The sequence below is a fragment of the Suncus etruscus genome, chromosome 1 (genome assembly GCF_024139225.1).
Source record: "Suncus etruscus isolate mSunEtr1 chromosome 1, mSunEtr1.pri.cur, whole genome shotgun sequence".
NCBI classification, from domain to species: Eukaryota; Metazoa; Chordata; class Mammalia; order Eulipotyphla; family Soricidae; genus Suncus; species Suncus etruscus.
Window position 1 is genome coordinate 189,586,973 of NC_064848.1, and position 15,656 is coordinate 189,602,628.

The following is a 15,656-nucleotide window of genomic DNA, read 5'->3' on the forward strand; positions in this document are numbered from 1 at the left end:
TGTGCTATCTTTCTGGGCCCTGACTTAGATTTTTTGGACTATAATGTTATTAATTTTTTTTAAGGCCTACTACATATCAGATAAACAAGAGGACTGGTTCAAGGGACAGAGAAAGAATCCGGGAACCCTAGGGATGTGCCAACAACTTCCCTCCCCAGCACAACTTACATCGCAGTTGGCCCGGCCCCCGTTGCCACACCTTTGCTCTCTCAGGGTCTGGAAAGAAAGCAGAGAGCACTTATCATATGAGGGACCGCTCCCTCCACCCAAAAAGCCCTAGGAGGAGGGGAGCCAGGGCTGGCCCACATACCAAGTGTTTGAACTCTGCGGAGAGGCTGCCATTGTTGGATTCCTCCATGTTCATCACCTTGGTGTTTGTGCCCAGAATGTTAAATTTCCGGGATCTGAATCACAGGGAAAAACCCCAGTCCCATTGGTAACTTGCCAGAGGATAAATCTCATGAAGCAAAACCCAAAGAAGCCTGTTTGGCTGCACTTACCCTCGGAGAGCGGCCACATCCCCTGAGTCTCTGTTGAGAAAACAATGTGTGTTACCACAGCGGATCTTATGTTCCTTCTCCCCACTGCATATATGCAACCATCTCCATGCCTGAGTTGTAAAGACAGTGGGTGGCTGACCCGACCCACTGATTCCCCCTTGTCTGCTCAGACACTCCAGCCCCACTCCCTAGGTAACCTGATAATCATGAAGCAGCAGAACACAATGGGCCCCATAGGCCAGGTGTCAGGGGTGGGACACCCACGCTGTCTTCAACAGACCTAGACAATTCCATTCTGAGCAAGCAAGATCTGTGCTTAAGAGCTCGGGCTTTGCATGAGCAAGCATGTGGCTTTGACTGCAGTAAGCACACAGAGAGCAGACCCAGAACATCCAGGCCCTTCATTAGCGGCCCATCAAGACATCACTAAAACCAGGAATTTGCACTAATTCAGCATTTCTGGTTGTGCTAGTTATTCTTTCAGCTACACTGGGTTTTCTGGAAAGGTCTACTATACCCTGCAACTGAGTTCCCTTATTCGATCTCCAGGCTTCCCAGCATGTTCACTGACTTCTGATTCTGCTTTAAATGTCAACAGTTTACAGTCAGTTTCCCATTCTTTTATTTTATCTTTTTGTTATTTAAGTATTATTTATTAAGTATTTTTATTTTTATTTATTTATTTATTTATTGATTTTTGGGTCACACTAGGCAGTGCTCAGGGGTCACTCCTGGCTCTATGCTCAGAAATCACTCCTGGTAGTCTCGGGGGACCATATGGGATGCCGGGATTTGAACCACCCTCCTTCTGCATGCAAGGCAAACATCCTACCTCCATGCTATCTCTCTGGCCCCTATTAAGTATTTTTTAATTTAGGCACCATGATTTATAATGCTGCTAATAATAGAGTTATAGGTATGGATGTTCCAATTCCAAACCCACCACTAGGTGTTAGCGGCCTTCCACCAATGTTGCTATTGGGGCCAGAGATAAGGTTCTCCAAAGCCCACCAGGAGTGATCCCTGAGCCCAGCCAAGTGTGGCCCCAAACAAAATATACACAGACACACACAGACATACACACACACACACACACACACATTAAAAAAAGTATTTCTTTCTCATGAAAATGCCTTCCTTTTCTTCAGATTTTAAACATCTGAAATGTAATCACAATGTATATTTTATTATTGCTGCTTATTATAAAATCATCTGATAGCCAATAATAGTTATTAATTTTTGTTTATTTATCAAAGCTAACACCTCTTACAGTAACTTATATTTTTGGTCATAACTGGCAGTGCTCAGGAGATCACATGGGATGACAGGAATCAAACAAACCAAGGTCAGCCACACACAAAGCAAGCACCCTACCTGCTTTACTATTGCTCCAGCCCTCATCCTTTATTTTCTTAGTAATTATTTTTCAGTTTACACTCATGACATAGTCAAGTAAATAACTCTATCACCTAAAATTAGGGATAGTTTCTCATTAATAATCTCTTTCAGAGCATTGGTATAAGTTAAATTTTGACCATGTTCCAATAATGTGGTGAAACATAGGACAATAAAGTGAAACGTAGGACAATAACAAAGAATCCACGGGCCAGAGCAGTAATAGCGCAGTAGGCAGGGTACTTGCCTTGTATTTGGTCGACCTATGTCCATTCTTGTAGTATCCCAGATGGAACCCCGATTCCACAAGGGTTGATTACTGAGTGAAAAGCCAGAAGTAATCCCTGAGCATTGCCAGGTATGCCCCAAAATTAAAAAAAAAAAAAAAAAAAAAAAAAAAGGGCCCGAAGAGATAGCACAGCGGTGTTTGCCTTGCAAGCAGCTGATCCAGGACCGAAGGTGGTTGGTTCGAATCCCGGTGTCCCACATGGTCCCCCGTGCCTGCCAGGAGCTATTTCTGAGCAGACAGCCAGGAGTAACCCCTGAGCAACGCTGGGTGTGGCCCAAAAACAAAACAAACAAACAAACAAAAAAAGAATCCATACCAATGTTTTGATTTTTATCTATCCCAATTTTTTACTCTAAGTAAAAATTGAAGGGAAAGAGAGACTCAAGATCATAAGAGCAAATACAACTCAAATCTCTCCAGCAGCACTGTGATCTTGTTAAGGCTAAAAACAATATCTTACCAACCACTTGAAAACTTTTGCTCAAAAAACAAAGGTCTCTAAGATAAGTCATACTTACTTGTCAATGCACACTTTAATTTTAAGCTGATAGTTTAACTCAGGAAATTTAACCAGCAATCTGTTTGAAAAGAGGGAGAGAAAGGATGTGTGAGTGAAACCAAAAATAATACATTTTTTTAAAAAGTCTGTAAACTCTTTATTCAAGGCTCTAGCTATCTAAAGAAACAACTAAGAAATTATTAAATAGATTGGCCCTAATCTCCAAATTTACACTGAAAATAAAACATCCCAACACCCCTCCTCTAATACCAGCTCTGACCCTAAGTTGAATCATCACCTCAGCGTTATTTTTGCACCTTTTACAAAATTGAAGGAGACAATGAAGGCCTAAGACTCCAGGTCAAGACAGGCCTATGTTCACCTCACAAATCTGATCTTCGGAGCTGGAGTGGTAGGGTGTTTTGCATTGCCCATGGAGACCTGGGACCAACCTGGGTTTGATCCTCGGCATCCCTTATGGTCCCCTGAGCCTGTCAGGAGTGATTTCTGAGTGCAGAGCCAGGAGTAACCCCTGAACACTGCTGGGTACAGTCCCAAAATGAGTGTAGCCCCAAAACAAAGACAAACAAAAAATCAAATCTGATCTTCATGGCACTTTGGTCTTAAGAACAGAAGAGCTACTCTGCCAGCAAATTCCACATCCACCATGGACAACCTTTTGATGGCTTGAAAAACCATCCTGGCCACCAACAAAACTCTCCCAAGAAGCTCTTCAGTAAATACTTCCCTAGGTGGCAGTGACTCACCCACCTGACTTTGGTAGTAAACTGGACTCCAGTCTTGATGACTAACGGCCGGTCAGGGTGCATAGGCATGCAAGGCTGCCGCTCCACCACGAAGGCACTGCAAGGGGAGACAGGACAGTGGATCACAGACTGGTTGGAGCCCTCAGAAGTGCACCAATGTCTCCCTAAGGCTAGGGAAAGAAGGAGGAAAAGGGACTGGAATTCTGTTACCTTTTCATTAAATTTCGGAACAACTCCACGATCCTCTCCTCCAGCATGGGCCGATGCTGTACGATGGGGTCGCCTTTGTAGGAAACCTTTTGCTGCAACTCCTCCAGTTTCTTGATTTGTTGGCGGGTCTGAAGCTGAGATTCTGCTAGTGAAGTTATCCTGCCAACACAATGCTAAAGTTACTAAAGCAGGTATCCACAGAGAGATGGGAGCAAGGAGAAGGACATACCATGAAAATAAACACATGGTTCTACTCCCTCAGACAAGGGGGGTTTTGTGTTTACGCATGTGTGTGTGTGTGTTTATGTGTGTGAGAGAGGATATATACAACATAATATTTACCATTTCTGAATGTGCAGTTCAGTGGCATTAAGAAAAGAGCTGGAGAGATAGCACAGTGGTAGGGTGTTTGCCTTGCACATGGCTGACCCGGGCTGGACCCAGGTTCAATCCCCAGCATCCCATGTGGTTCCCCGAGCCTACCAGGAGCAATTTCTGAGTGCAGAGTGCAGGAGTAACCCTTGATTGCCGCAGGGTGTGCTCCCAAAATACAAAATAATAATAATAAAGAAAAAAAAAAGACAAGGAAAAAAAATAGGGGCCAGAGCGATAGCACAGCGGGTATGATATCTATCTTGCATGCAGCCACCTGGATTCAATCCCTGGCATCCCACAAGATCTCCTTAGCACCGCCAGGTATGATCCCTGAGTACGCAGCCAGGAGTAACCCCAGAGAGTCACTGCTCAAAACCAAATCAAAACAAAACAAATAAAAGGAAAATTGGGGACCAGAGATATAGTACCATGGGGAACATTGCCGGGTGTGGCCCCCCCAAAAAAAAGGAAAATAAAATAAAAGAAAAATTGATAGTGGCCTTTTAAAAAGACCTTCCCTTAAAATTTTACATTTCAAAGTCAGAGTGGAACAGAGTGGAGGTCTGTCAAATCTTCCAGCACTAGGAGACATTAACTGTCACCACTGGAAAGTGATAAGCAGCAGACATGGAAACGTGAAAAATGGATCACGACACTCTGCCTCATCCCAACTTGTGCCTGTACCAAAATGCGAGGACTGGGGAACACAGTAGGTGAGAGAGCCTGAGAGAACAGAACTGTTACACAAAGTCTGGGCAACTTTGGCCAAGTCCCCAGGCCCTCACTGGCCTAAGTGTCCCCTTGCATGATCCTCAAGACCCTTTTCAAAGACAACCTTTAAGGATATACATATAGGCACTGTTTCAACTTGTAGACCATCTGTATGTTTAAAAAAGTGAATAGGGAGACAAAGGCTGAATAAATCTGTCCCCACAAATGGAGGGGATGAGCATCTCTGTTTGATGGTCTACCACTAATGAAGACTAGAAGACCTCAAAGGCAGGGTGAAAGGCAAGAACGGATGTGGGGAGGACAGCTGTGGGGACTTTTAAGCATCCTCCCACGTGCACTTACATTCCCCTATTCCCAGAATGTAACCTTCTTGATCAGAAGGCATTAAAATGTGCTTTCAGCAAATTAGCAGAATTCAGACAGTATCACGGTAGTGTTCGTATCTGGGTGTCTTTTCACGGCAAGTTTCTCAAGTGGGTACAACACATTTTGCGCTTTGTTTTCAAGAGTTTTTGATAAGGAGTTTCTGTACAGGGCCGGAGATATCTCTTGGACCAGGGGACATGCTTTTCGTGCAGGAATTTTTTTTTTCTTTGTTTTAGGGGGCCACATCTGGTGATGCTCAGGGATTAAATCTGACTTTGCATCAGGGGACATTCCTAGGGTGCTCAGGGACCAAATGGTATGCTAAAGATAGAACCTAGGTTGACTGCGTGCAAGGCAAATGCCCTACCCACTGAACTATTGCTCCAGCCCCATGGATGCAAGAAGTTTAATTCCCAGCACCACAGGGTACTCCATGTACTGCCAGAGGGACCCCTTAAGCACAGAGCTGGAAGTAGGCCCTGAGTACAGCTGGGTGTGACATCTTTGGCCTAATACAATGAAAACTTTTTTTAATTTTCCAAATATGGGGTCCAGAGAGAACACAGCTGTAGGGCGTTTGCCTTGCACACAGCCGACCCAGTTCAGATGGTGATTCGAATCCTGTTATCCCATATGGTCCCCAAGCCAGCCAGAAACAATTTCTGAGCACAGACCCAGGAGTAACCCCTGAGTGCCAACAGGTGTGACCCAAAAACAAAAAAAACTTTTTTCCAAATATGGGAAGGGAAGATATCATCCAAATAAAGCGAAAATTATAATTCTTTATTTTTCCTTCTTGGCAATAGAAAGCTCGGGGTCAAACTCCAGATTTATAGTCAGGGATCACTCCTAGCAGTGCTCTGGAAACCATACACAGTGCCTAGGAGTTAAACAGGGTGGTTGCATGCAGGGCAAGTAAGTACTTTATCTCTTAGCCCCTAAAAGCTTTACTTCTTTAAATTAAACTGGAGTCAGTTGAAGTTCCTGCCCTTGAGATATAATGCCATTTCTCTGGACGTTGACTCATGACCGTAATTTAGCACAACTTTCCAGAAAGCCAGGGACGCCTTCCCTTTAATCCTTTACCAATTCTCCAGGCGGTCAAGGCAGATGTTAGGGGGGCCTCCGATGCACGCAATCTGCTGCCGCCGCTTCCAGTCAGCCAGTTCCTCATCTGTGAGCGTTTTCTGCACATACTCCATAGCGGACAGAAGCCCCGCCATCTCACTTACGATGCTCTGAGTGAAAACCAAAACAATATAAGAAAATCCTTCTTCCCAGCCACTCTCTTATCAGTTTCAAGTCCGTCTCAGAGAAGGAACTTGAAGAAATCAGGCAGGAAAGCTCATACTCGCCGCATCTGATCCAGCGCTGTGAGCATCTGTTCTAGCTGCTGCATCTTCTGTCTGGTCACCGACTGGTTGTTCCCATTCAGATCCTGCATGTCTGCTGACGAAGGAAAGATGGTTGGACCCACAGGAAAATCGCCTCTCCTCGGTAACCAGGCGCCCTTAGGCACCAGTGGCACCAGAGCAACCTCCAGCAGCAAGGCTGACCCTCGCTTTGAATCTACAAAGTTCAACTCTACAAACACACACCCTTTCTGGAGGAGAGACACATGTTTCAAGGAGCTACTTGCCTCCTTGACTCTTGAGGGTTTTGTAGTTGAAATCGAAGTCATCTTGCAGATTTTCTACCACTTTCATTTTCTGTTCTAGATCCTGTTTCAAAGAAACAAATCAAACAAAACCTGATGTTAAAAAAAAAAAAGTCTCGGGCCCAGAGAGATAGCACAGCGGTGTTTGCCTTGCAAGCAGCCAATCCAGGACCAAAGGTGGTTGGTTCAAATCCCGGTGTCCCATATGGTCCCCCGTGACTGCCAGGAGCTATTTCTGAGCAGATAGCCAGGAGTAACCCCTGAGCACCGCTGGGTGTGACCCAAAAACCAAAATAAATAAATAAATAAATAAAAAAGTCTCTGGGGAAGGGAAGAGAATGTTTCTGAGAAGAATGTTCGAAAGTGAAGCCAGAACCTCAAAAGAGAACCACACCGCACCTTCACGCGATGTCCCCCCCCCATCCCCGCCCAAGACAGGCTTCCAGCCCAGTGCCACATCACCTGGACTCGCTTCCGAACATCCTGGAGGTGCTGCTCCAGCATCTGTTGCTTCTCTGTCACCACGGCAGCTGTGGGGTGGCTGGCCTGGCCCCCTTGCTGCCAGAAAGGAGCCAACATACATGTGATTACAGGAAACAAGGAGAAAAGGATTCCAGGGCCCTGTCTCCATCCTGCCCATTCCATGGGATCTGAGTTGCTAGTAGCACAGTAAAAGAAAGAATCTCTCTTGGTAGAGGCTCAGGGTGTTGGGGATAGAACCTGAGTCAATTGCAAGAAAAGCACCTTACCAGCTGGACATGAAACTTTTAACATGATGTCTTTTGTCAGCTTCCAAGTAAAGGACCATGTACAAATTGCAGTAATCAGACAGGGGAACAAGAACAGAATGGGAAACCACTGGAAAGGAACTGAGCTCCAAGAGACAGCATACATCTTGGGTTCTAAGCTAGAGACCCTTAACTGTCTCTGACAGCACAGTGGGTCACCATGTCCTCCCCACTCTGGATTCATAATCCCTCAACTCCATCTCTGGCTGATAAGCACCACCTTCTGTTCTTTTTGTCTCTAATGTCTTCCTCCACTCTGGTCTCTATGCTGCCACCAGGAGTCTCAAAACAGATGCGAGCAAGCATGCCAGTGCTAAAGGGAACCACTCGCTCCTCTCCCAAGCCTTATCCGAACTTGCAAAATACAACTTTCCCTTAGAAGTGCCAGAGAGGACACCTCCCTCCATCCCTTCTTAATTCTTCATAGTGTGACTCAGTGGGCTGGGAAGATTGGAAGAAAGACATGGGAACACACAAAGATCTTTCCACTGAAATCTCACAGATCTGTGCTGGTATGATAGCACTGCCTTGCATGCAGCTGACTTTAGTTTGATCCCCATCATCACAAATTGCACCATATTAGGTATGATTCCCGATCACTACCAGGTGTGGCCCCCAAACAAAAACAAACCTACAGTTCCGTTTTGTTTTGTTTTTTCCTTACTGGGGCCATACAATAATGCTAAGGACACTGAGGTGTCAGGGCCAGGACATTTCTCCCCACCTTTGGTGCACATCTGGCAGTTCTGTGCTTGAGGTTTGAACTTAGCACCTTGACATGTGAAGCAGGGGCTCTTCCTGCTCTAGAACCCAACACATTTAAGCTGGCACTTGTCTCCACCCACTCTTAATCAGCGGCACACTTAGGACAAATGCAACGGTCTGATTTCAAAAGATTATAGTTCAAGAGGCTGAGCTCTATATTCAATGGAAATTGGTATTGATCTCTGAAGCTCCCTAATGCTGGCTGGCAAGCGCTAACCTGCAGGCCCAATCTCTCCACCCCAGATCTCACTCACAGGGCCTGGAGAGATAGCACAGCGGTGTTTGCCTTGCAAGCAGTCGATCCAGGACCAAAGGTGGTTGGTTCGAATCCCGGTGTCCCATATGGTCCCCCGTGCCTGCCAGGAGCTATTTCTGAGCAGACAGCCAGGAGTAACCCCTGAGCACTGCCGGGTGTGACCCCAAAAAAAAAAGATCTCACTCACAGGGCAAACATCAGAAAGCTCCACTAAGCTATGCCTTTTAGCCTTGCATTGCCCATACTACTGCTGGCATTTTATCCTACTGTGCAGTTCCCATGTCAGCTTCTCAATTCATACTCTCCCTCATGGGGAGAACAGATACAATTAACTATCAACTACAGAACCCACTTTGAAATACCTTTATAAAAACTGACTTCCTACTGCTTCTAGGTATAAATATCTCAGAAAGTGAGAGCACAGTGGGTAGGGCATTTGCCTTACATGTGGCCAACCCAGGTTTGATCCCCAGAACCCCATATGGTTCTGTGAGCCTGCCAGGAGTGATTCCTGAGAGTAGATCTAGGAGTAGCCCTCAAATATCACCGAGTGTGGCCCAAAATGCGAAAAACAAAATCAAAACTCAACCCGGTACAAAAAGATGCTCCATATAATCCACTGACATGCTTCGGTGACCCCAGAGCACCCACATACTTTCGACCTTCCTACATGCTGGCATTTACATTGGCAAGGTGTTTCTACCAGGACACTCAAACTCACTCACTCCAAACTCTGTGAATATTTATGCTTCTGTGAAACCTGATTCAACTTCCCTATTTAAATTACTTATATAATTACTTATTACTTTTTCTCACTTTGAGTGCTTGTGTATCTAGAATCTCTAAGAGTCCTGGGAGCAGAAATCTCTGCTCATCTTCCTATCTCCTGATGCTCTACCCATTTTATCACATATTTCAATCATGTGTTTGTTCATCACATATATTTGACTGCTATGAATCAGACCTTTCATTACATCATCTAACAGGTTACTTCTGCTATTATGTAAGAGGACATATAACTCTTGCAATTTTTATCTTGGGGGCTGGAGCAATAATACAGTAGGCACTTGCCTTATATGGAGCTCACCTGAATTTGATTCCCTGCAATGTAGTAAGGAGGGAGGAATAAGCCCTGAACTCAACTGGGTGTGGCCCCCAAATAAAAAGTAAAGCAATCCAGAACTATTAGTAAGATTAAACAGACAGACTCTTTGCCATAGCAATTTCATGTCTGGAAATGTAGTCTAGAAAAATCAAAACATGAATATGAGAAGATATATAAGTATGTAGGAAGAGACAAAGAACGAAACAGGCTGAGCAGTGCTTTGCATGCAGGTGGCCTAAAGTTTTTTTTTTTTCTTTCTTGTTTTTGTTTTCTGGGAGAGGGATTTACTCCTGGGTCTGCATTCAGGAATCATTCCTGTGGCTCAGGGGACTATAGACGGAAAAGGGAATCAAACCTGGGACAGCCATGTGCAAGGCAAACGCCTGACTTGCTGTACTGTAACTCCAACTCCAAAGGCCTAGGTCTGATCCCTGACATTACATGGTCCCCTGAACTCCTTAAAGCAAACTGCTAGTATAGATCTCTAAGTACCTCCTGTTCACTGCTGGTATGGCTCATAAACAAAAAAGATACATAGAAATATATAGCACTAGTATTTATAATGGAAAAAACCTGAATGATCATCTATTCACAAGGGAAATTACTGATAAATTACAGCAAATACCAATAGATAATGTGGCACAAGATAAAAGAATTTATATTATGCTACTAAGCAAAACAAACAAGATGCAGAGAAATGACCCATTTAAAGTTTGTGAGTGGGGGTCAGTGTGATATTGGGTAGGGTGCCTGCCAGAGGGGTCACTGAGCACAGAGCCAGGAGTAAGCTCCAAGCATCACCAGGTGTGGCCCCCAAACCAAATATAAATAAGTAAATGAAGTTTGTGAGTGAGGGTCAGGGAGATCGCACATATCTTGAATGTGTCAGACCCTGATTCAATCCTTGAACCTCCATCCATAGCCAGGTGTAGCCCTAAAGGGAAATCCCCTCACCCCCCACCTGTGTACCACAGGAGCTGCTGGCCTGATCAGGCTGGCCAAGAACACCACACCCGTTTTGCATGGGTGTGGAGGATCGTGTACCTCCTCCTAAGAACCTGTAAGGTGAGCACAGCTCTGTGCTGAGAAGGAAGAGCTTTCCCCAGCTCTCACCTGGGCTGCTGTGGCTGCCGTCTGGAGGAGGCGCGACTCTTCCCACAGACACCGGGCTACAATCCGGGCGATCTCCATAGGCTTCTCCAGATACCTGCTCTGTAAGCCGGAGGGGAAGAAAGACCATGGAAAAGCTTTTAGTCCAACTACAGAGATGTGGACAGATCGTTGCTGTCGTCAACCTCACTTCCTCATTAATTGGAATAAGCATAACATTGTACTTTATTGAAAACAGGTCTGTGAGGCTGGCAGCAATCTGGGTGCAGAGGGAAGAGGAGTAAAGGCAGTTGAGATGAGGATGCCTCCCAGAGAAGTGACAGTGAGGCAGTCTTTGGACAGTGGTACAAAGTATGTTACCTTGGTCTTCAGGGGGAAAGGTCTGATTTTTGCCAAGTGGTACCATATTTTACCAAGTAATTTTGTGCTGTTTTTGTTTTTTGGGTCACACACGGTGGCGCTCAGGGGTTATTCCTGGCTCTGTGCTCAAAAATCGCTCCTGGCAGGCATGGGGACCATATGGGATGCCGGAATTTGAACCACCATCCATCCTATCCTATATCGGTTGTGTGCAAGGCAAACGCTCTATCGCTGTGCTACCTCTCCAGCCTTGTACTCTTTTTTTTTTTTTTAAGTAACACAGGCACAATTTTTAAATTTTATTATTATTTGATTTATTTTCATTTTGGGTTTGGGTCACCATCAAGGGGCTTGTGTTTGCTATGTGCTTAGGGCCCATCCTGGTGATCAGAAGAGATTGGCTACATGCAAGATAAGTGCCTTATCTTTACAATATTTCTGGTGTACAATTTTTTTTAAATTTCAAATGATGGTCAATACTCTACTTTTATGGAAAAAAAAGTTGGCTTAAAATCCAATAATTGTGGCCAGAGTGATAGCACAGGGAGTAGGGCATTTGCCTTGCACGTGGCTGACCCTCGTTCAATCCCTGGCATCTCACATGGTCCCCGGAGCCTGCCAGGAATGATTTTTGAGCACAGAGCTAGGAATAACCCCTGAGCGCTGTTGAGTGTGGCCCCCCAAAAATATCCAACGATTATATAGTGAAATATGATCAAATCTGTAACACTGAGTGGGTGGGGCAGAGAGATAATAAAATGGGTAAGGCTCTTATACATGGCCAACCAGGGTTCAGTCCCCAGCACCCTATATGGTCCCTTGTGCATTTCCAGGAGTAATTCTTGAGTGGACAGTCAGTAGTAAGCTGTGAGCATCACCAGATGTAGCCCCCAAACCAAACCAAACCAAACCAAAACAAAAAAACAAACCCTGTAACACATATAGCTGGGAGATGACTCAAAGGGCTAGAGCACACACTTTGCATACAGAAGCCCCAGCTCTAATCTATGGTACCTCTGAAATGGGCCTTTCTGCCCTCCCCTTAAGCATCATGTCAGGAATAGGCTTCAAGCATTGTTAAAAAAAAAAAAAAATCCAAGCCAGAGACAACAATGAAACATATGAGACATAAACTCTAACAACCAAACTTTAAAAAGGTGCTTATTATTGATGGCAGGCTTGGGAGGGTGGTAGTCGCATGGGATGAACTCTAGGAATATTGGTGGAGGGAGGCTGGTTCAGGATTTGGTCCTGAAACATTGATGTCTTAAACCCAACAATGAATAACTTTAAAATCACAGTGGTTTAGGAGCCAGAGAGACAGCACAGACAGCACAAGGGCATTTGCCTTGCATACAGAAGGAAGGTGGTTCGAATCCTGGCATCCCAAATGGTCCCCCGAGCCTGCCAGGAGCGATTTCTGAGCATAAAGCCAGGAGTAACCCCTGAGCACTGCCGGGTATGACCCAAAAACCAAAAACAAAACAAAACAAACAAAAAAAGATCACAGTGGTTTAAATAAAAACAACAACAGCAACAACAATAGGATAACTTTTACATTTAAAAGTAAAAGTCCTCTTCCTAAGAGAAGACCTAGCTATAATCATGCTATTTTTCTTTAATCTGATTTGGGGTCACATCTGAAAGGTGCTCAGAGGCTACTCCCATCAGGGATTGCTCTGGGCAGTGTTCCTTAAACCCCAGGTTTCCCCCCCCCCCCCCACTTAGTCACTGAGATTTCTCTCTTTGGCTCCACAGTCATATAATTCATATGACAGCATGGTTATCATAACAATTACATTATCACTCCAACAGATAAAAGAAGTGAATTTCAGGGAATGAGAGCATCTGTAGATGAGGATTTGAAAATGGGGCTCAAGTCTGCTTTAGTTCAAAGTACAAAAGAGGTGCTCCTGACCCTGAGACAAGAACTACTTCCAGGAGAGAGATAAAGACCCGATCACACCTGAAGAAATTGCTTGATCCTTCGCAGGTTGTGTTGATAGAGGACATTGGATTCCTGGAGGAAGCGGCTATACTGCTGGTCTATCTCACCCAAGAGATTGTGAAACACCAGAGTGGCGTGGGATTCTTTGCTGGCAGCATATGCCCTGGGGAAAAGGAAGAATGATAAAAGTGATTCTGAAACCTACTCACACCATACAATCCCCACACGAAAGACACACACAAACTGATCATTTTAGGACTCAGCCTGCTCAGCAACAATAAATATCAACTGAATCGTTGTTAGCCACTGTCAGAGCTGACACTTTCAAAGTGTCTGAGGGAAGTGTTACTTTGCTTTAAATTCTCAGCCAACTTTGTGGACAGATTATAAACAGCAAATAAGTAATCCCTGGTTCGGATGAACTCTCCTCAACATCTGAATCACTTCCCCGGTTCCTCAACAAAATCTGGGAACACTGGGTCAGGGGCCAAAATAAATAAGCGGATCCAAATGCATCCGAGTGTTAAAATTGTGACACTCTCTTATCTCTTCCGTGATAAGCCTCTATTCATTACTTTGTCTCTCTCCTTTAAAAGAGGAGTCACAAGAATATACCCAAACTTCTACAGAGGATGAAATTCTCACTCAGAAAAAATACATATAATGCATGCCAGAGTGTCAGAACAGACAGCAGATCTCACAAGTAAATAAGAGCAAAATCAATCTTAATCTACCACCATGAAAGCTGTTTCAATGGGCCTATAGAGAGTGGCTTGCAGGTCCTTCTAATATACAACAGTTTTTCAACATCTCTTCAATATCATTTCCTTTAGTCCATTCAACGGTAGCCTATACAGTATTTTGTTTTGTCTTGTTTTCTACGCGATTGTTAGTCAAGATTTAATCAAGAGCAGGAATATGTGTCTTGACTAAACTAAAAGCTAATCTACAGGGGGAATTTCTTAAGAAGAATTTACCAAATATAATTCACATTATACTGTGTTGTTCCATGGTTTTGAATGACAGTTCTATATAATAAATAAATTTCAAGAAAAAAAAAAAGAATTTACCAGTCTTGACTCTCAATCCAAGGGGCCAGGAACTGCCGCAGCTCCATGGGGAAACTGTCGCTGTACAGCTGATGCAGCTGCTCCAGGTACCTCGTGTCCAACTGCTGGAGCTGATTCCATTGTGCCATCCTGCTGGAATCAGGGTCCCAACTGTAAACCAAAGTGTTCACAAGGTCACTATAAAGCCTAGCAGTCTTGAAATCCCCCCATTTACTCAGTACAGGCCTCAGGTCTGTGATTAGTATGAAATATGCTGGGGGTGAGGGGAGGTAGGGAGATAGTACAGTGGGTAGGCTGCTTTCCTTTCATGCAGCCACCTAATTCAATCCAGAGGATTACCATATGGTCGGTCCCTGAAGTCACTCCAGATGTGATACCTGAGAGCAGAGCCCGGAGGAAGTAAGCCCTGAGCATGGTCAGGTATGGTCCCCAAACAAACACGCTTTGGAAAAGATCCTACATATTCCTACCAATTTATAACAATACATGTCATCACAATCTCTACTCTAGAATCATATCTTCTTATAAAAGCTTTCTTTTTTCCTTCCTTCCTTCCTTCCTTCCTTCCTTCCTTCCTTCCTTCCTTCCTTCCTTCCTTCCTTCCTCCCTCCCTCCCTCCCTCCCTCCCTCCCTCCCTCCCTTCCCTCCCTCCCTCCCTCCCTCCCTTCCCTCCCTCCCTCCCTCCCTCCCTCCCTCCCTCCCTCCCTTCCCTCCCTCCCTCCCTTCCCTCCCTCCCTCCCTCCCTCCCTCCCTGCCTCCCTCCCTCCTTTCTTTCCTTTTCTTTCCTTCTCTCTCCCTCCCCCGTCCTCCTCCTCTTTCTTTCTCATGCCCACAGATAGTCAAGGGCTACTTCTGACTCCGTGTTTAGGAATAAATCCCAGTGGTGCTTGGGGACCATCTAGGTGCCAGGGCTCAAACTGTCTCTCCAATTCCTAACCTCATTTTCTAAATTTCCCAGTCTGGAATAAGAAAGAAAAAAAATAAAGAAAAATACCAGGCACACAAACTGAAAGCTGTAGCCAAGTGCATAGGTACCTCAAAGAAATGCTGATAAATAATAAAACTAGGGGCTGGAGAAATGGTATAGCAGTAAGGCATTTGTTGTGCAGGTGGTCAACCCAGGTTCAATCCCTGACATCACACTGTAAAGAATTTGAGTACAGACCAGGAGTAACCCCATTCCCAAAATTAAACTAACCAATTGCTTTTAGCCCTCTTTCGAAAGAGTGTGGGTCACGTCAGAGTGGATTTTACACTTACAGAGGCCAGTGAGATAGTATAGCAGGTAAGGCACTTGCCTTGCATATGGCTGACTCAGGTTTGATCCCCAACACCCTGTATGGCCACTGAGCTTAGAAATCCCTGAATGAGGGGCCCGGAGAGATAGCACAGCGGCATCTGCCTTGCAAGCAGCCGATCCAGGACCAAAGGTGGTTGGTTCGAATCCCGGTGTCCCATATGGTC

At 44.9% G+C, this 15,656-nt stretch overlaps 1 protein-coding gene across 1 annotated transcript in view; it reads right to left on the reverse strand.

Moving 5' to 3' along the window:
• The window catches only part of STAT3 (signal transducer and activator of transcription 3), a 66,383-nt gene that overhangs the window by 12,665 nt on the left and 38,062 nt on the right, over positions 1–15,656 (reverse strand). Inside the window, exons 2-14 of the mRNA XM_049781710.1 lie at positions 14,193–14,342; positions 13,141–13,285; positions 10,818–10,916; positions 7,253–7,348; positions 6,773–6,854; positions 6,485–6,579; positions 6,220–6,371; positions 3,661–3,819; positions 3,455–3,547; positions 2,703–2,762; positions 501–530; positions 311–404; positions 169–216 (exon numbers count right to left, since the gene is read on the reverse strand). Coding sequence (XP_049637667.1) covers positions 169–216; positions 311–404; positions 501–530; positions 2,703–2,762; positions 3,455–3,547; positions 3,661–3,819; positions 6,220–6,371; positions 6,485–6,579; positions 6,773–6,854; positions 7,253–7,348; positions 10,818–10,916; positions 13,141–13,285; positions 14,193–14,320 — 1,281 coding nt within the window. The 5' untranslated portion in view covers positions 14,321–14,342. The remainder of the gene's footprint in view (positions 1–168; positions 217–310; positions 405–500; positions 531–2,702; positions 2,763–3,454; positions 3,548–3,660; positions 3,820–6,219; positions 6,372–6,484; positions 6,580–6,772; positions 6,855–7,252; positions 7,349–10,817; positions 10,917–13,140; positions 13,286–14,192; positions 14,343–15,656) is intronic.